General features: G+C 41.6%; 1 protein-coding gene across 1 annotated transcript; it reads right to left on the reverse strand.

Moving 5' to 3' along the window:
* Positions 1–1,778: 1,778 nt before the first annotated feature.
* On the reverse strand, positions 1,779–14,527 carry SOD2 (superoxide dismutase 2, mitochondrial). The gene is made up of 6 exons (XM_012646825.1): positions 14,234–14,527; positions 13,656–13,858; positions 8,640–8,756; positions 6,595–6,774; positions 4,752–4,916; positions 1,779–1,959 (listed from the first exon to the last, which is right to left on the reverse strand). Exons 1-5 carry the CDS (start codon positions 14,254–14,256, stop codon positions 4,771–4,773), a joined length of 669 nt encoding a protein of 222 aa, XP_012502279.1. The 5' UTR covers positions 14,257–14,527; the 3' UTR covers positions 1,779–1,959; positions 4,752–4,770.
* Positions 14,528–21,407: the final 6,880 nt, after the last annotated feature.

Raw genomic sequence — 21,407 nt, forward strand, 5'->3', positions numbered from 1 at the left:
AATTGGAAGAATATTGTTAAAATGACAATACTAACCAAAGCAATTTATAGATCCAATGTAATCCCTATCAAATTATCAATGACTTTCTTCACAGAAATAGAAAAAAAAAGAATCCTAAAATTTATATGGAACCATAAAAGATGCCGAACAGACAAAGCAATCCTGAGGAAAAAGAACAAAGCTGGAGGCATCACACTGACTTCAAAATTTATTACAAAACTATAGTAACTAAAACAGCATGCTACTGGCCTAAAAACAAGACACATGGACCAATGGAACAGAATAGAGAACCCAGATATACATCCATGCATTTACAACCAACTCATCAAACTTGACAAAGCTGCCAAGAACTTACAATGGGGAAAGGATAGTCTTTTCAATAAATGGTGCTGGGGAAACTGGATAACTATAAGCAGAAGAGTGAAACGAGACCCCATCTCTCACCAGATATAAAAACTGAATCAAAATGGATTAAATACTTGAATCTAAGACCTGAAACTACTAGAGGAAAATATTGGAGAAACACTCCAGGACACTGGAGATTTCTTGTGCAAGTCCTCAAAAGCACAGGCAACCAAAGCAAAAATAGACAACCAGGATTACATCAAGCTTACAAGCTTTTCTACGTGGCAAAGTAAATAATCTACAAAGTGAAGAGACAACCCACAGAATGGGAGAAAATATTTGCAAGCTATCTCACAAGGGATTAATAACCAGAATATACAAGGAACTCAAACAACAGCAAAAAAAATAAATAATCCAATTAATACATGGGCAAAAATCTGAACAGACATTTCTCAAAAGACATACAAATGGCCAACAGATATATGAAAAAATGCCCAACATCACTAATCATCAGAGAAATGCAAATGACAGCCACCATGCGATATCATCTCACTCCAGTTAAAAAAGCTTGTATCAAGAGACAGGCAATAACAGATGCTGGTAAGGATGTGAAGAAAGGGGAACCCTCAAACACTGTTGACGGGAATGTAACTTAGTACAGCTACTATGGAAAACAGTATGGAGAGCCCGCAAAAAACTACAAACACAACTACCATATGATCCAGCAATTCCACTACTAGGTATATATCCAAAAGAAAGGAAATCAGTATATCAAAAAGATATCTGCACTCCTATGTTTACTGCAGCACTATTCACAAAAGCCAAAATGTGGAATCAACCTAAGTGGCCATCAACAGATTTATGGGAAAAAAAAATGTGTTATATATACCCAATGGAATGTTATTCAGCCACAAAAAAAGAATGAAATCCTGTCATTTACAACAACATGAATGGAATTGGAGGCCCTTATGTTAAATGAAATAAGCCAAGCACAAAGAGACAAGTATATGCATGTTCTCATTCGTATGCAGGAGTTAAAAAGTGGATCTCATGAAAACAGAGACTAGATTGGTGTTTACCATGGTGTTTACCAGAGGATGGGGACGAAGAGGGGGAAAAGAGAGATTAAGGGGGAAAAAGGAATATAAATATATTTATGGTAAAGATGATAAATTATATGTGTGTATTTTACTGTAATAAAAAAATTTTTAAGTATTGAGTGGTATGTATATATCTCTAATACTATGCTTTTATATCATCAGATAATGCTCCTACAGACATGAATAGAGACATAGTTCATATGCCTTCTGGGTTTTAAGAGTAAAATTTCAACTACTTATTATTTTTTTCCCACAGAAAAGCAATAAAAATGATACAACGCTATAGGATTATTAGTGTTTTAACAGGCATGCATAATAACGCTGACTTCTTTCATGGTTGATAGATTCTTTTATTAACAGTCAAAAAACTTCACACTTACAATAGGAAAATAAATGTTTCTTCAATGGCTAATTAAATGAAACTATCCAGGACCTTATAGGATTTTCAGCGCGTACTAGGTTTGATGCACATCTTATAAAAGGCTATTAGCTTGCTGACATCCTTAGGGTATGACTGAAAATGAGAAGAAGTAAAAAATGTATAAAACATTTTCTTAATAGCTTTTGCAACAGTAGTTCCTCTGAAATTAAAACAAAAATTTATATTTATACCTAGTTTTAGATATGACTCACAATACACATCAATCTCAATTTTATGATTTTGGTATGACTTTTTAAAGGTGCTCAATAGAAAATCAAATCTTACTTTAAGACCATAAATTGGAGGTGTGCAATAAAGTTGTAATTTCTCAACATCTAAGTTTAATTATTACACAACAGGTCAAGCAGCAGATAGTATTTGAAAGGCAGTATTTGTTATACTTCCTTGTTTTCCTCCAGCACTAACGATGCTAAGGTTTTTGATGCACAGTTATATTGACTAGAGCAGGCACTGCTGATTCACCCACAAAAATCCTACTCAGATGAACAACACTTGTTCTTTTCAGAAAAAAATGGCAATTTTACTTTTTCTATTTCTTTTCTGTTATAAAAAACAAGGCTAACCAACCTTAAAGTCTCATTTTCCGCCGGATGATTGAAATCTTTAGTTTGTAAATTCTCTTAGCCTCTTAAAATCTACCCAGTGGGGAGGAAAAACAAATTTAGTGAAGGACAGTAAGCCTCCCCATTCTCCCAATAGAAAGCCAGAACAAAAATAGAGCCCCACAGCAATTTCAACATTGAATTTTTTTTAAATCTTAAAGCTTAGTAGGAATCAAAAAGCTTTATATAAGTCGGTTGTCTCTGCAAATCTTTGTTAGTTCAGTACAAACCAAGATCTAGCAGATGACTTGTATTTAAAAGCTCATCTTTAAAACGTTCCACTTGCCCAGTCTGTTTGAACAGAGTTCACTACCTTGTTTATAGAGGCAAGTGGTAATCACATGACTGCTATGTGCACACCATGGAAGTCATTTCACTGTGGTATTTAAAGAATGGCAATCGCAGTCTCCAAAGTTTTTTCAACCCACTAGCGAAAACATCCACAGTTTTCAATAGTCTCGTGTCAACATTGTTGACAATTCGGAAAGCCTAAACACTTCTCTAACTGAATTTTAAAAGAAAAGTGCCTTAAATTTAAATTTTTTTTAAAACTTCAGTCTTCAATATTGAAACTGCTAAGTTACCCCATTTTTCCATGAGAAAAATTAAGTTGGGAAAAAATAAAAAGTAAGAAAATAAACTTAGGAAAACATTACTAAATAGGCTTAAGGAAAAAAACCTATATAAAGAGAATATTCCAACAGAAGGTAAAACCTATGTGCACAGGGTTGCTCACTGCAGCATTATTTGTAGTAACAATTAGAAACAAATGAAATATTCAATGAGAGAACTGTAAAATAAACTAGGAAATGTCCAATTGATAAAATATTATATAGCCACTAAAGATAATTAGGAAGATGAAACAACATGGGAAATGCATGATGATTTTAAGCCAAATACAAAAAGGATCCCTGCTCCATTTAAACAGTATCCAGCTCTATTCGCAAAAACTACACAGGAACACAATTTGACATGCTGTGTCAATGTATTACGGATATAGCTTTCTCTTTAGTTAAAAATATAAAGCTTCTACAGTGGCTATATATTCTTTAAAAGAAAACATGAAAAAGGACAGAATAAATCAAAAGCATGTCGTAGAAAATAAATGTTCCTCAGGGAAGCATGCTGCTGACCTCGTCCAGAAATCCATTTGCCTCTATGTGGAAGGGTAGTACCTGGCCAGGACCCACTTCTTGTGAGGGGGATGCAAGTGCCCAGTCCCGGTGATCTGTGCCCTAAACTCTAGCATTGATTTTACCAACTATGCCCTAATTTGTCCATTTTTAGCTCTATTGCACAATAAATAGTTCTATGTTTGAGGATAAAACATCAAGTTAAAGTCAGAAAAATTCAGATGCATAATTATCTCCTTCTCATAACAAAGCAGTTCTCAATTAGCAATCAAATCACATGTATTTAAATGACAAAATGGTGTTAACGCTTCGTAACATGTGACCACAAATAATTAAAGACTACTGGGTGATATCTACCAGGAGTACCACTACAGAGGATTACTTGCCCCAAAAAGCAATTTTTGGTAGAAAACTGAACATTTCCCTTAGTAAATATTTAATATTTTACTGTTAAACAAGTAGGGTAAAATACTAGATTTTCTGTAACTGCAATAGAACAGGATTAGAAGCCTTTCCTGGGCTGGGCACAGTGCCTCATGCCTATAATCCCAGCAATTTGGGAGGCCAAGGCAGGAGGATCACTTAAGGCCAGGAGTTCAAGATCAGCCTGAACAACATAGTGAGACCCCATCTTTACAAAAAATTAAAAAATTAGCCAGGCATGGTGGTAGGCACCTGTAGTCCCAGCTACTCAGGAGGCTGAGGCAGGAAGATTGCTTAAACCCAGGAGTTTGAGGTTACAGTGAGCTATGGTGCCATAGCACTCCAGCCTGAAAGACAGAGCAAGACTCTGTCTCAAAAAAAAAAGAAAAAGAAAAGAAAAAGCCTTTCCTACAGGACCCAAAATATAGGAATGGAATATTTTTGATGGTTTTATGATGACAATCATAACCTCTTAGCTATTTTAGCTCTCTGAAGAAAATGTTCGATCAAAAGATTCAATCACCCAAAGCGTTTACTATTTTCAATCAGTTGCCCAATAATAAAATTTTCAAATAAGAAATTATTCATTACATGTCTATCGAATATGTGAATAAGTAACATCAAGAAATGCTATAATAGAGCAGCTTATTAGTATATTGCAATACTCTACACTATTACAAAAATAGTCATAAAGATCTTAACATACTGAGCATAATGATCCTGTTTTACTTTTTGCAAGCCACATATCTTTCAGCTACGTTCTGCCAGTTGATCACATTCCAAATAGCCTTCAGGTAATCAGGCCTGACATTCTTGTACTGAAGGTAGTAAGCGTGCTCCCACACGTCAATGCCCAGCAGTGGAATAAGACCTTCCAGAAAGAAGAAAAAAAACCAAAATCTATACATTTCAATCTAAAACATTACATCTTCTCAATTTAAACTTTTATTATTCTTTGCACACAAAATTACCTTTTACAACAATCTCATTTGTTTCTAAGTAAACAAGAAATTTGTATAAGAATGAATACAAAGATTTCGAAGTTTATTTTTTAGTAAGAAAATGTGACAAATAGTAAAAATAATTAAGATAGACTTGGGAAAATCAATTAACTACAGCATTTTAATAGCTGTTCTTAAAATAACAATCGATTCATCTAAGAATCAATTCCCAGCCTTCTTCCCAGCCCGTGGTCTTGGGAGCCGCAGGAAGGGTATGTTACATCCGTGGGAGAGCTTGAGGCCTGCCAGTTTCTCTTCCAAAGGGCCTGACGCTAACGGGGGTTTAAGAGAAACCTGCTCTGCTCCCCAAGGCTAATTTTAGTCTTAGAGAATACACAGCACTTATGAGATACTAATAGAATAAGTTGACAAGGAAAACTGAATAGGACTAAAGAAAAAGACACAATGTTTTCAGAAATCAAATTGTATAAATCAAGAGCTTAGCTCTATCCATAAAACATTCACTTAAAAAAATTCTCAAACTAAATGACAGCTCTCCTCTGGGAAAACAATACTTAACTAGTATGTCTTGGTCAGTTGTGAGGTAGGTCACTAGTAATTTATTATTAATACTTAAAATAGCAAAATTTATGAATGATTTTTGCCATAAATAAAGAGCCATGACTTCCATTTATTGTCATTCCAATAGGCTTTCTTCATTTCGAGCGGGAGAGAAGGAGCGTAGCTGGGTGGCAGCCTCTCCAGTCGGGTACCTCGATAGACATATCTGACTCTACAGCATTTAGTGCTCACAGATCTTTTGTGGCTTTTACAAATGTTTGTGGCATCTCACTTTTCCCAGAGAGCTGTAGATCCTGGCAATATCTGAGTATATCCAGAGAAGTGAGCCACCTGAGCAGGGGTATTCTAAGGTGTAGAGGTAGAAAAAGTGGCAAAGGACTGTTGTTTGATGTGAAGGTGCCACTTTAAGTCCTAGCTAACTGTGGGATGACTCACAGGACTCTATTTCCCATACTCTTCCGTGACATTTTATAAAGGGTTTCTAATTCAATTAGGCTCAACAGAAAAAAAAAGGATTTGGTGAGCCCAGCCTGGAGCTTCCAAGTCAAATATTTTCACATACCGTCCCAAAGACTCCTAGAAAGGCAGAAGTCTGGAAGCCTGAGTTCTAGTCCCACTTTACCTGCAGGTGCTCGGCAGAGAAGGTGAGGGTACAAGTTCTGAAATCAGACTCAGCTTATATTTCTTTTCCTCACCCTTGTTCTTTAGCTAATTTTAGTTTTTTATTCTAGTGAATATAATTATTTAAGCTGATACTAACTCTCTGTAGAATGAGGCAGGATTTTATGATTAAAACATTTTTGTTAATGTATCCAAAAAATTGCGTGTGCATATTTTACAAAATATCAAGGACTTTTAAAGCATTTTAACTTACACAAGACTCTGGGGATTATCTGTTAAGATTTGCTCAAATTATTACATGTTCATGATGAGTTTTAACACTGCAAGTTTTCCTTACTTCTAGTTGAATGCTGTATAGTAAACCATCTCTCCCAAATGAAATGTGTAACAATTATTAAATCTAACCTGTTGTTCCTTGCAATGGATCCTGGTTAGGACAAGCAACAATCTGTAAGCGTCCCTGCTCCTTATTGAAACCAAGCCAACCCCAGCCCGAGCCTTGGACGCCAGCAGATACAGCTGTCAGCTTCTCCTTAAACTTGTCAAAGGAACCAAAGTCACGTTTGATGGCTTCTAGCAACTCCCCTGTTAAAAAAAAAAATCCAAAAAACACCCACAAATGAACAGACTTCAACAATTACAATAAAATATTACATTACATATATTAAAATATTCTTGTCATATAGCCCAAGAAACAAGTGGACAACATCATACAGAAGATAGAAGAAAACCCAGTGAACCTACATAACACAACTGTTACTCCTACCCTGACTCTAGTATCTAAGGTTTCACAATTTTAATTCACGTTTTTTAATGAAGGTTGTTAAAGGGATTTCTTCACTCACTGTGCTTTTTTCATCAAGAAAGAAATACTACTTTAGCTTTCTCTTTTTCCCTGAATAGAAAAGTTACTTTGACTTCTACCTCACCCTACTCTATGTCCCCGTTTGGGTATAAAGTTATAACTGTTACTTGGTTCTTCTCCAAGGCAGCCTAGCTCTTCCCATCTTCATTAAATTGTTTTAAAAAGGGTGATTTTTCTCTTCTATGAATGAACTAAGGGTACACTTTAAGAGTTATAGCCCTTTTATTCTGTAGCAATATAGAATAAAATTCTAGATTAATCATATCAACTAAATCAAGTGGGTCACAATCTCACTTCTCTTATTCTACCAATTTAAAAGTAATCATCTTTTATAAGCACAAATGATGGAATAAAGTGGTACAGATGATAAAAAATGGCAGAGAGTACCAAAGCCATTGGTTGCACATGGGTATATCTGATGGTCTGGTAACTGACAAAACCTCAAAAGTATTGAGTCATTATCTGAAGAACTCAGAAATAATAAATTATCCCATTTCCCATACTTACTCCCTCATTGCCTATTACCTCAAAATGAAACTGCATATTTCAAGTGTAAAAGATAAGCTGCCTTCAACAACGATTAAAAAGAAACCACGGAAACTTGGGGTACATGCAAGGAGCCCAGAAACAAGGGAGGAGAGCTATGTTTATACTCCACACCTTTCCTGGGGTAAGGAGGATAATTAAAGTCACCTGAGCCTCCACAAGCCACAAAGGAAGTAAGGAAACAAAGATGGTGAACAAGACTGTCTAGCTCTATACTCTCCTCATTTCCTGCAGTTTTTTAAAAAACACCTGTAAAACCTAATTTTCTGGGACAAATGACTTTTTATCAGTTAGGAAGAATAATAAAATGATAGCAAAAGGCACTATAACTTATATTCTCAGCTGGGCATGGTGGCTCCTGTCTGTAGCCTAGCACTTTGGGAACTCAAGGTAGGAGGATCACGTGAGCCCAGGAGTTCAAGACCAGCCTGAGCAACATAACAAGACCCCCATTTCTACAAAATATAGAAGAATTAGCCAGGCATGGTAGCATGGGCCCATAGTCCCAGCTATTGGAGATGCTGATGGGGGAGGACTGCTCAAGGCCAGGAGTTTGAAGTTCCAGTGAGTTATGATGGTGCCACGGCACTCTAGCCTGGGTGACAAAGCAAGATCCTGTCTCAAAAAAAATCTTTTTTAATTCTCAAAACAGCCCCATTATCGTCCCTGTAACACACATGAAGAAAGTAAGGTACAGATGGATAAGTATCTAACCTAGGCCCTCGAGCTAATGAAGTGGAAAGTTCATCTTCTCTAAAAACTAAGTTTCTTATTCTTTCCCTAATATGAAGTACAGCCCAATGAAACCAAAAGGTGGAGCTGTTTATGATATTACATGTGAGTGTGTATATAAAATCTGACGACATAACTGCCTAAATGCATTCTCCATTCCTACTTACGTCTCTTTGAATATTACAACTTTGTTGTCTCCTTGCTGTGAAAAATATGCCACTGTGATACCTCAGGGAAAATTAAAGACTTAAAATCAACCATCTACTTTACACAAAATGTAGGGAAGGGTACACCAATATATACAAACCTTTGGGTTCTCCACCACCATTAGGACTCAGGTTTGTCCAAAAAATGGTATGATTGATATGACCACCACCGTTGAACTTTAGCGCAGGCTGAAGAGCTATCTGAGTTGTAACATCTCCTGAAAAGTGAAAACGCGATATATTTTTTTAAAATCCTTACTTTTTCAACCACTCTATACACTATTTCTTTTCTTTGTAAGGCACCAGATAACAACACCAGCTTATCTTTAACATCGTTGTTGGTTCTAAAATTCAGCAATTTCAGAGTCTACAAAAAAAGGACCCTCCCACAATTATCTGTCTCAGAGGACTTTCAGTTCAATTAATAACATGCAGAACAACTGGTGAGGGGCCCCGGCAGAGAGGTAAAGCTAGAAAATTTACTCCTGACTGCCAAGAAGCTCAGGGTTCTCTTGGATAGAAAAAATTTCATGAAATAAAATGCCAAAAAGAGTAATTAAAGAAAATAATAGAATGCTAAAATGTACGGCTCAATATTCAGATTATAGGGAAAACTTTCAATTCCCATGTTCAAGATAGACAACCATTCATTGGGCAATACTTAAAGTCACATTAACAAGAAACTCAACATATTCAAAACTGAACTTGTGATTTTCAACCCCAATCTTACTCCTCCTATGGCCTTCCCCATCTCAGTACATGCAGCTCTGTTCCTCAGGACATCCTTGGTAATCTGACGTCGAATATTGACTCCTCTCCCCTCACTCCACATCCAGTCCACCAGCACACGCATCAACAGAGCCAGCTTGACCTTTATAATACAGCCAGAATCCAACCCCCTCTGCTAACTCGGCCGCCAACCACTGATGCAGAGCACCAGCATCTCCCACCTGCGTAAGTGTCACCGTCCCCTCACTGGTGCAGGGCTTCACCCCCTCCAAAGGCTTCCCTTCTCACTGGTAGTGAATCCCTTGAGAACTTACACTTGGCTCCTCTTACCGCCACGCCGGAGCCCTCGCTCACCCAGCTACAGCCACACTGGCCCTCGCATATGACCAACTCACGTGACCAATTCCACTTGTTCAGTTCAGGGCTGAGGGACTTTGGCTGCCTCTGCTGGAACACTCTTCCCCAAGAGCCTCACACTACACTGCCTCGGTTCTCATTCAAGTCCCCACTGAGAGGTCAACCTCATCAGTGAAGCCTTCTCTAGCCACAATATATGAACTAGCAATTCCAGCCACCTCTCCCGGACCCCTTACCCTACTGTGCCTTTCTCAGCTCACCCTATAACCCCCAGCACGTTATATGTGTGCCTGTCCATCTATGTCCCCATCAGGACAAGGACTTCCCTGCACGGCTATGTCCCCAAAGTGCCTCATATATCCCCTCGCAAATTTTTTGTTGATTTACTAGATGATTGAATATGTTGAATGTAGCTTCTACCAAAAAAAAAAAAAAATCAATTCTCTAATATTCATGGTTTAAAAAAAAAGAATGTCACATTTGAATTACCCGAATGTATTCTCGAAACACTGGGAAAAGTAAATAGAAACCAAAAAGACAATTTTCTACTTAACTAAACAAGTAGGCAAAAGGAAATATTTTCTTTTTCTTTTTTTTTTGAGACAGAGTCTTGCTCTGTTGCCTGGGCTAGAGTGCCATGGCGTCAGGCTAGCTCACAGCAACCTCAAACTCCTGGGCTCAAGCTATCCTCCTGCCTCAACCTCCCGAGTAGCTGGGACTACAGGCATGTGCCACCATGCCCGGCTAATTTTTTCTATATATATTTTTAGTTATCCAGCTAATTTCTTTCTGTTTTTAGTAGAGACGGGGTCTCACTCTTGCCAGGCTGGTCTTGAACTCCTGACCTTGAGCAATCCTCCAGCCTCGGCCTCCCAGAGTGCTAGGATTACAGGCGTAAGCCACCATGCCTGGCCGAAATATTATTTTCTATGCCTTCAAGAAGCTACAGATTAACTGAACTACTAGAAAAAAATGGAAATTCTCCTGTTAAATAAATATTGAGCACTTATTATTCACAGGATACCACGAGAGGCAATGTGAAGGACACAGAACCACTGACAACTCTGCTCTCAAGGACCTTACATTCTGGGGAAAGTTCTTGACTGCTGTTCTTGAAAGTGTATGCTAAGAACGTATGCAAGAAACGTTGCTTTCTGAAACAAGGCCCAATCTCCAGCAGTTTAGCAATTCAGAAAGGAGGAGAGAACCAAATGATATCTGAATACACAGCTAATCTCCTAGTGGTTTCTTTTTTTAGATACCAACTTTTTTCTCCTCTGCTATGTTTACAAAATAATTTTCTTACAGATCAGTGTTTCCCTTATTAATTTTTCTTACAGTCACCCTAAAAATAAATGTAGGTTTTATATTTTTTTTAACAAACCTGTAGTAACTAAATTTTTCAATGAGAAAAAAACATGCTTACTGAGAGACAATTTAATAATCTCAATATCTTAAAAGTTTGCTTAATCATTTTAAAATTTTAAAAGAAATTTTGAGGGCTTAATACCTGCTTTTAAGAACACTTTTAAGAACAAATTCAACATTTTCTTTGGGTTTCAGTTCAGTATTTTCCTCAAATACAATAAAAGTTAAAGACTTTTGGTTGAAAGGTATGTGAGTGAGTTACATGTGATAAGATTATGATGTTATTTTTACTTATCTTCTTTTTTCCCCAAATTTTCAAACATGAAAATGTAACTTAATACTTTTAAAAATATAATTTAAGTTAAAAAAAAAGTTCTGCACATCTTCATTAATTTATAGGCAATATAGTACTATATAAAACTTTTTTCAATGGCTTTCATTAAACAACCCTTGATTCCACAAGAAAAGGACTGAAATTAAGCTGTTTTTAAGAAAGAAAAAGGTTCCCAGATGTTGGATGCTGCCCTGCAGGAGGTACTTTTACAGCTGGGACATTTCCCAGCCTCTCCCATTACCACATGTTATGTTATTTCCTAAATCACGGGGCCTTTTCCCATACTGGAGATTCATTCAAGGTTCCTCTGTTGCAAATAATCTTCCAGAATGTGGTAACATTTTCCTCTTTGAGTTTAGTCATTTACCTGAAATACTGTGTTTTTCAAAGCACTTTCACAACTGGGATAGTCCCCAGCCTCTCCCCATTACCACATGTTATGTTATTTTCTAAATCACGGGGCCTTTTCCAGTATTGGAGATTCACTCAAGGTTCCTCTGTTGCAAGCAATCTTCCAGAATGTGGCAACTTTCTCCTCTTTGAGTTTAGTCATTTACCTGAAATACTGTATTTTTCAAAGCACTTTCACAACTGGGATATTCCCCAGGCTCTCCCATTACCACATCCTTCACTCATTTGTTATTTCCTAAATCACGAGGCCTTCTCCCGTATTCAAGATTCATTCAAGGTTCCTCTATTGCAAATAATCTTCCAGAATGTGGTAACTTCCTCCTCTTTGAGTTTAGTCATTTACCTCAAACACAATCAGGCTGAAATACTGTATTTTTCCACTAGATGTCCCCAGTCAACAAGATGTCACTGTCTAAAAATTACTGAACAAATTTCACAGGCCTGAAATTCAATAAAAACTTTAAGAAAGTAAAATTTTCTTTTTTACTGTATAGCTCATCATGCAATACAGATAGTCTGGGAACATGACTGTCAATTATTTTCCTTGTAGATTAAAAGGGCAGTACTATTTTGTACAGAGACATTGAAACAGTCTTCCCATACACACCTCCAAACGCACAAACACAAAAAGTCCATACATAGCGTGGTTTTGTCAACCAAGCTCTTTAAAAAAATATATAGGTAACTCCGTACTATGGTTTAATGGAATTACAAATATTAGTAAACAGATACAAGCCTGTTTCAATTTCCCACAAAATTACTATTTTCCTTGTGAACTTTGACCCCTAAGTTAACTCACGAAAAGTATCAAATTTAAAGGACCTGAAGTGTTCCACAGTTAGGATACTGCTTTTTGATCATGAACATCATAATGCTAACTCCTGCCTCTTCCCTAGTTCCCACCAGGAAGCGGTCCTCTTCTGCCTCCCCCTGTCAGTGTGACCGAGGCCTGAGGCTGTCACCTCCATACCTATATCGCACTTGAAAAAGGAGATGGTGAGGATGTCCATCTCCCACCTGCTGTAAAGACACACACACACACTGGTTGCTGACAGTAAAGCTCCACTACCACTTTTTTGGTTTGTTTTGTTTAAGACTCTGTAAGACAGAGTCTTACTCTGTCGCCCTGAATAGAGTACAGTGGTGTCTTCACAGCTCACAGCAACCTCAAACTCCTGGGCTCAAGAGATCCTCCCGACTCAGCCTCCTGAGTAGCTGGGGCTACAGGTGTGCACCACCACACCTGGCTAATTTTTTTATTTTTAGTAGAGACTGGGTCTCACTGTTGCTCAGGCTGGCCCCGAATTCCTAACCTCAAGCAATTCTCCCACCTCGGCCTCCCAAAATGCTAGGATTACAGGCGTCAGCCACTGAGCCCAGCTCCCACTCTTACTTTTATCAGGTTACCCTGACCCTCAAGGACATCTGCGTACCTGATGATGTCTCAATCAGACTCCACAGGCACTCTCAGCCCCCCTACAAATGGCTAGCAGACCTGACAGACCAAACTTTTCCCAGGGGCACATCATATAACAAGAACAATTTTAATTGCTAATTTGCAAAATCAAGTTACATATTACATACAGCTTTCTTTAAAGGCTCTCCAATTCATCAATGCTAGCAACATGGGTAATAAAAATGTGACTTACAGTTGTAAAAGTCACATACAAGTTCCTTTATAGGATCCTAAGTTTTCTGAGGTAATAAAAGAAGTTTACACAAACCAATCAAGACATTCATTCTACAATGAGACATCCTTATTTCAAAAACGAGAGCTTTTCGTGCCTGGAAAACTCAGACCTGGTACAAACATGAAGTGTGTTCTGCAGGGAGAGGCATTTCTGCACGGACACCCCGCTCACCGTCACATCTGCCTCGGGCCAGTTTCCTACTGCCCAGCGCCTCAGCCCGCACCTACCCTTGGCCAGCGCCTCCTGGTACTTCTCCTCAGTGATGTTCAAGTTGTTCACGTAGGCTGCGTGGTGCTTGCTGTGGTGCAGCTGCATGATCTGGGCGTTAATGTGGGGCTCCAGGGCGCCGTAGTCGTATGGCAGATCCGGCAGGCTGTGCTTCTGCCTGGAGCCCAGACACGCCAGAGCTGGCGCCAGTCCCCTGCTGGTGCTGGAAGACACAGAACACAGAGCGGTCGGTCCTGCGGACCGGGCCGTGCACGCAGGCGGGGATGCAAGGAACCAGAGCAGCCCCATCACGGACTCGCCGGCTCCCCGGTTCGCTCGCTTTTGACGCGTCTGAACGCCTCCCGCCCGCCGCGGCACACGAGTGGTTTCGGCAGCCCCAGGCCGCGAGCCTTGGGGACACCTGCCGTCCGCAGCCCTTCCCGGAGGCCTCCCACCCGGCCGCCACGCCTGGCACCTGAGGGAGAACCCCCGCGGGTAGCCGGGACCCGCCAGGCCCGGCGCGGCCGCTGTCGCAGTCGCCGCGGAGGCCCTGCCGGCCGCGTGCCCCTTCGTCCCCGCCGCGGGCGGCCCCTCTCACCTGCTTGCCGCCCGGGACAACATGATGCTGGTGCTACTGCGGCGCCGCCCTCGAGCTTTCTCCGAGCTCAAGCAATCTGACCGAGCCGACAGTCGGGACTGCGCGGCGTCCCCGGCAGCGCCGCAAGGACACTCGCCTCGCGGCCCGCTACGCCCCGCCCCGGACGCGCGCAACCCGGCAGGGGGGGTAAACGGGGCGCTCAGCGGTCTGTTCCAGCCGCGCTAGCCGCACACCCTTCGCCCCGGGACGGCGGAAAAGGGGCTGCAAGCCTGCCCTCGGCCACGGCAACCTCGACGCCTATTTGCTGTACTTGTGCGAGGAGCGGGAGGGAAAGCCGTCCCTACCCTCTGTGGAGTTGGTACGGCCCGCGGCCCCGCCCCTGCCTCCGCCCCCTCCCGGCTGCCTCGGGGGTCGCCGGGACCGCGACTGCTCCCTCCCTTTCTCGTCCACGCGCGGGGACGGCCTGGGCAGGGGACCTCCCTCGGGGGGGGACTGCCGTGCCTCGCCTGGGGCCCGGGGGACCGTTCCTAGGGCAGACAGGGCCGAACCGCTGGTCTACGCCGCCCAGCGAGCGTGTTGGAGGAGGGTGTGGGGCCAGCGCCGTCTAACCCGCATTTAGTTAGCCCGTGTGAGCCATGCCCCAGTGACTTTGCTTTGCAAGTAAACTGACCTTGGGACTTCCTCCAAGCCAGAGCCAGGCCAGGAGCTAGACAGACTTTATCCCCACTGGCTGCCTAATGATAGTCTTAATTGGACACCTATGATGTGCCCCAGACTGCACCGCAGGATTTCCATACGTTTATCTTTTTCTACCACTGGAGTTGGTACGGTTGACTCTTGGTTACAACAGTTAATGAAATCGTCTCACAGGTTAAGCAGCTTGCCCTGGTCACACAGTTAATAAGAAAAAGAATCAGGACTAGAACTCAAAGTTCACACTTTCCTGCCAGTCAGGTTTGTGTGTTTAGAGTGAATTCTGTGAGCCAACTGCTGAGAAGAATATATTAATAAAAGGATTCTCTCCTATGCTGTCTTGCAGTCTAAAAATAAGCTATACGTATCAAATGCTTTCTTAACAATTAAAATCAACAGTTCTGAATTGTGTGAATCCCTGCTGTATAGAAGTTAGGAAAGCCTCACGGTGTCACTTTACTGAAAAGAACCATATGGAAGGAAGCAGGTAGCAGATACTGAATAAAGAGTTTCAGTTGTTTTCTTCCACTCCCCGTACAGCCCTCCCAAGGATGGCTAGGCAGGCCAAGAGGAACTGCCTGAGCATGGCTTCACAACAGGAAGGGCTGAGGCTTGTTTGCAGACATGAGGAGAATGTAACTAAGGAATTGGGTTGGGGTGAAGGAGGAAATTCAGGTTGGGACCAGGTTAAGGACATCCTTAAAACTCAGATAAGGCTGGATGCGATGGCTCACACCTGTAATCCCAGCACTTTGGGAGATCAAAGCAAGAGGAACGCTTCAGCCCAGGACCAGCCTGGGGCAACATAGCAAGACCCCATCTCTACAAAGAAATGTTTTTAATTAGCTGGGCATGGTGGTAGTCTCAGCTACCGGGGAGACTGAGGGGGAAGATTGTTTAAGCCCAAGAGTTTGAGGCTGCAGTAAGTTATGATCACATCAGTGCCCTCCAGCCTGGGCTACAGAGGGAGACCCTGTCACAGAAGAAAAAAAAACAAAACTCAGACAAGAGCATGGGTTTGTTATGGTTGGTAACATTTTAGCTGGTGTTTTTTCAGGCGAGGTAGTCCGGCATTGATATCATGAGGGCAGGCTAGTTAGGAAACTGCATTGGTCCCAGTATGGGGTGCTGTGGGCCAGTTTTAGGGTACTAGCTATGGGAACTGGAAGGAAAGGGCATTTTGAAGGATGAAACAACAGGATTCAGTTACAACTCAGTCACTAATGAAAGGGCTTGATCAAGTGAGAACAAAATCCCTGAAAGCAGACTGAGCCCAGTCAGGCTGTTTCCGTGCACTTGCTTGTACAGATAATGATCCTTTGAAACTTAAAGCCACCCCTAGGAAATGCCCTTGAGAACAAGCAACAAATATGAGGGCGGGGAGAGTGACAGCAGCAGCCAAGTACAAGTATCTCTAACGTCACATCTGCCATCAGCTACATCCTTACAGAAGACTGGCTGCAAGAGCATCCAGGATTGAGACCCAGGTTGGGAGGTAAAGAGACGTTTACTACCTTCCTTCTCTACTACAGCCGATGGACAGGCTACTTTTTCTTTTTTAGGCAGTCACTGTAAGGACAACTCAATGGCCCAAGGAGTTAGATTACAGTTGACCAGGGTCTGTCCCAAATCCCTCTAGCCAGCTCAGGATGTCCTCTGCAATATCAGGGCACCATAAATATAGATTTCCTTGAATAAACTTCCCAAGTCTACTTCATAGCCATCCTGAGACCCCACAATGTAGACCTACATATTGGTTAGAGAAGGCAATCAATGTGGGTTAATCATTTTGAGCCAGTTATTATAATTCATATTTGAGCAACAGAGATCTAGCCACAGTGTCTTAAACACAGCATCTTAAACACTGGGGTAGGCAGTCCAGGGATGAAATGACAATCCCAAGAAGTCATCAAGGATGCAGGCTCCTCTATCTTCAAAGCTGCTTCTTGGTCCATAATAGCTTCCACAGCACCAGCCGTCTCATCTCTTTTTTATTGTCTCCCTTTAAGGATCCTTTGTGGTAGATTCACCGAACGAATTCCACTCACAGCTCACTAATCAAGATTTACGTACGAGGCAACCTAGTCTAGCCTAGCCACAAAGGACGATGAGAAATGTATTCATTTAACTGTGCATATTTTAAGTTTGAAAAACTTGGAATTCTGTAACTAAAGGGAAACTGAGTAATAGATTAGAAAATAGCAGTCTTTGCCTCATATCCTTATATAAGGCATTATTTCCACATACTTGGAAATAAACTCTGATGATTAATGGAATGCTCTTAGCTACATTCTCTTGTTTTTCTCCCCCTTTCACCCCAGGGTTGGGGTCTGTTTGTTTGTTTTTTCCTTTTATGTCACAGATCTTACCTAGGCAGGAACCTAAGTGAGACTTGCTTGTACCAACCTGCACTTTACATGATTGTGATTGTTAATAGGACCAAGAGTAATACCTAAATTTCTAAAATGAAATGATCTAGGCTAAAGGAGAAAGTGATGATAAAGATATAATATTGACAACACTTTCAAAGCGAGCTTTACTTTTTTTCCCCATTTCAGGCAAAATTATGATTAGATTGCATCCTCAAAGAACACATTAACTATTACAAAGGAAGAGAAGAGCTTGGCTCAGAATAAAGGTGTTTTTTTGAACAAAAAAGATAAAACAGGCAATCATGGTGGGTTATCATGAGTCCATTGTATCCATAAAGAGAAAAAGGAACCAGCATTTTTGAGCAGATCTCAAGTTGCTAGGTACTAAGTCAAATGCTTTATTCCTATTTTGCACAAAGATAGTAAGCAACTTGACCAAGGTCACACTCAGAGCTAGTAGGGAGTAGAGGAAGGATTTGAATGTACAGTTGACCCTTGAACAATGAGGGGTTTAAGGGCACTGGCCCCCTTGCAGTCAGAAATCTGAGTATAACTTCTGACTCCCCAAGAACTTAACTACCAATAGCCTACTGTTGACTGGAAACCTGACAGATAATATAGAAATCTCATTAACACATAGTTTGTATGTTATATGTATTATATACTGTATTTTTACAATAGAGTAAGCTACATAAAAGAAAAGGTTATTAAGAAAATCATGAGGAAGAGAAAACACATTTGCTACTCATTAAGTGGAAGTGGACCATCATAAAGGTCTTCATCCTTGTCTTCACATTGAGCAGGCTGAGGAGGGGGAGGAAGAGGAGGCATTGGTCTTGCTGTGTCAGGAGTGGAAGAGGCAAAAGAAAATCCACATGTAAGTGTACCTTGCAGTTCAAACCCATGTTGTTTAAGGGGCAACCGTATTGCTCTCTCTGTTAGACTTGACATAACGCTGTGCCTTTTTGCAGCAACTATGCCCTCTCCCACATTCCTCCCACCCCAAATAATTGAGCTCAACCGTGTCTTGTTTGTGTGGAGCCCAAGTTTTGAAACCTTCCTCCTCCTCCTCTCCCTATGTAACTTCTCAACTTATTCCTGTCTCCTCAGCTCCTGACTGACCTGTCTCATCTTTTGCACATGACTTAGGTCATCACGCTTGGACCTGAAGCTTGATGCTACTTCTCTGTCCTGACCTTGGGCCACTCCCTTTAGATCACACTTGCTTCATAGCCTCAGGGAAGACCCAGATTCCTGGAGTTTCCATTGACACTGACCCACCTGACTGACCCTTCCCACCCTCATCTATTGATAGAATCAGACTTGCAGGGAGGCTGGGAAACCAGAATAGAATGGAGGAAGGTTGAAGAGAAGGGTTGTCCCATAATTAGAGACCAGCAGATCCCTCCATAAGGGCTATGCAACATCCTGCCTCCTCTAGGGAAATGAACAATCGCCTCCCCATTTCCACTCCAGATAAAAAGAAAAAAACATGATTACTGCATTCCATGTAAGGGATGAGATCTGTCAATCATTAAACTGCCAAATGCTAGTTCATATCCCAAGATTTGTCATGGATTAAGATTGCATTCATAGGCAAAGTTCCAAAAATGACTCTCAAGAGCTACCCACAAAAGCATGACCCAGGCTGAGGGCAGTGACCACACATAAGGCTCTCAGCTGGCTGCATCCCCTGGCCAGCACAACCCGGGGGCTGCATCTCACACCACAAGTCCACTGTGAGGAGCCAGAATAGGAACACGAGGGAACGGCCTCACATCCCAGCCAGGTTATGCCAGAACGTGGTCCACTGAGACCAGTCGGACACCAGAGCATTTGTGGGAGTCTGTGTCCCATCTCAGACGTGTCCCAGGACTCCATCCATCCTGGCCCGCATCACCCTAGTGCCAGCTTACATCTCGCAGTAACGTTTTGATGAGAAGTTAGATAAAATCACGTAAAATGAGACTGTGTTTTCATGCTAGGTATAAATTTAGTTTGAGGAGCTAGTCGGCTATACGTTGGTACGAGACGGTCCACTTAATTATGAAGGGAGGCTGATCAGTTCTCTTGTGCCAGGCTTAAGGAGTGTCCTCTCTGTCATGTACAAACATGGAACTCTCTTTCATCTCAAAACTGACCCTGAACCTTCCGATCCCTCTTGAGCAGACGTCTTAGTTTTGTCCCAGACCAGTTTAAAACTTAATCCAGTTCTTATGGGCTGAATTGTGTCCCCCAAGATTCATATGTTGAAGTCCTAACCCCAGTGACTCAGAATGTCACTATATCTGGAGATAAGGCCTTTACCGAGGCAATTAAGTTGAAATAAGGTCATGTAGGTGGGCCCCAATCCAATATGACTGGTGTCCCTATAGGAAGAGATTAGGACACAGAACACACACAGACCAAAGGGTAACCATGGAGACACAGAAAGAAGGTGGCCATCTGCAAACTGAGGAGAGAGGCATAAGGAGAAATCAACACAACCAACACCTTGATCTTGGACTGCAAGACTCCAGAACTGGGAGAAAACAAACGTCTGTTGTTTAAGCCACGCCCCCCAGTCTATGGTATTTTGTTACAGCGGCCTGAGCAAACTAATATACCAGTTCAGTGATTTCTGTAATCTGATCTGGTTATCAAAGTTTCAGCTGTTGTTGAGGTTATAATCACAATCATTGGGCTTCCTTCCTTCCTGGGACTTCCCCCACTGCACTCACCTGCCCCTCCGTGCCCTGCCTCTGCACCTGTCTGCATTCAGGAGGGATGGCCTTTCTCAGCTGGCTCCTAGCTCTGGTGTCATCTGGCCCAAGGTACTAGTGACACCAGCTCTAGCCACAGACAGGGACTTTGAGAAGAGTCTGGTTCACTTTAATTTTAGTGGCCCGAACTAATGTGGGACTTTTTGTACAGGTGACATGTCTGGTATTTTCTTGTGCTGTGTCCAGGTTCACCCCAACTGGCTCTCTGTCATGGAGACCCCCCACTCCGGCCCTGCCCGTGCAGAAGTCATGTGTCTGTGTGGTCCCACCTACCGCTTTTCTGGGTGAGTGTTCCCTTGATCAGTTGTGCAGCCAGCAGGGACACCTGGCTCATGCCTCCTCACCTGAAGTCATGGTACCAATGGGGCTCTCTTCTGCAACACTGGCAGCCACAGGGAACTGAAATGGAGCGTCTCTAAACCTCCTTTCTTAGGCACTTGGTGCCTGCTCCCTAAGACCAACTGGTGCTTCCACCTTCAGAGATGTAATGATGAAAGTGGGCAGCAGTGCCCAAGTTCTCCCCAATGTTCTGGATACATACAGGAACTTGAGGGTAATGGTGTGTCATCGTTCATTGTAACTTTGGCAATGTTCGGAGACATTTCTGGTTGTCACCAAATGGGGGCAAATCACTCCTGAGTACCACTGTTGTAGAGATAAAACTATTACAAAAACATCAAACCAAGTGAGTTAGTTAGCAAAGGATGCCAGACCATGGAAGGCAAAGCTGAAGAGTAGGATAAGTGACCACCAAGGGTTCAGAAAAAGAGCAAAGAAGTTCAGGCTCCATCCTAAGGCACTGGGTTTTGATGCACTGGGCAGTTTGCTCACTGAATTTGATGATGCTCCAGCTTCCCCGTGTTCGAGTCTTCTCGGTCTGAAAACAGTCATGGCTTAAAGCTTGGTCTGATGAATTTACAATTAATAGGAAGATAAAAAACTTCCAGGGGAGAATAAACAAGTTCCTAGGATGTGTTATAAAGAAAGAATAGTTGGTTAAAAACAATAAATTAGAGCAAAGTTATCCTGAATGATGACAACAATCTTGGAAAGAATTGGTGTACCTGCAAAAAAAGAAAAAGAAAATAATAGGTACACCATTACCCACAAGTTCCTCTATCAAAAAGGTAAATACAGTTGGGAGAAATCACTAATATAATTCAGCAGGCATTATTTGAGTAGTGCTTGCAAAACATTGAGATACCGTGCAAATGAATCAGATTTTCAATTGGGAAAAAACCAACATAAAACAACCACACACAAAAATAATAACAAGTTATCATTTATTGAGTGCTTACCTGCCAGAACCCTTATTAATTGATTTTCTTCAATCCTCGCCAAATTTTA

Source organism: Propithecus coquereli, unplaced genomic scaffold (assembly GCF_000956105.1).
Source record: "Propithecus coquereli isolate 6110/MARCELLA unplaced genomic scaffold, Pcoq_1.0 Scaffold25, whole genome shotgun sequence".
NCBI classification, from domain to species: domain Eukaryota; kingdom Metazoa; phylum Chordata; class Mammalia; order Primates; family Indriidae; genus Propithecus; species Propithecus coquereli.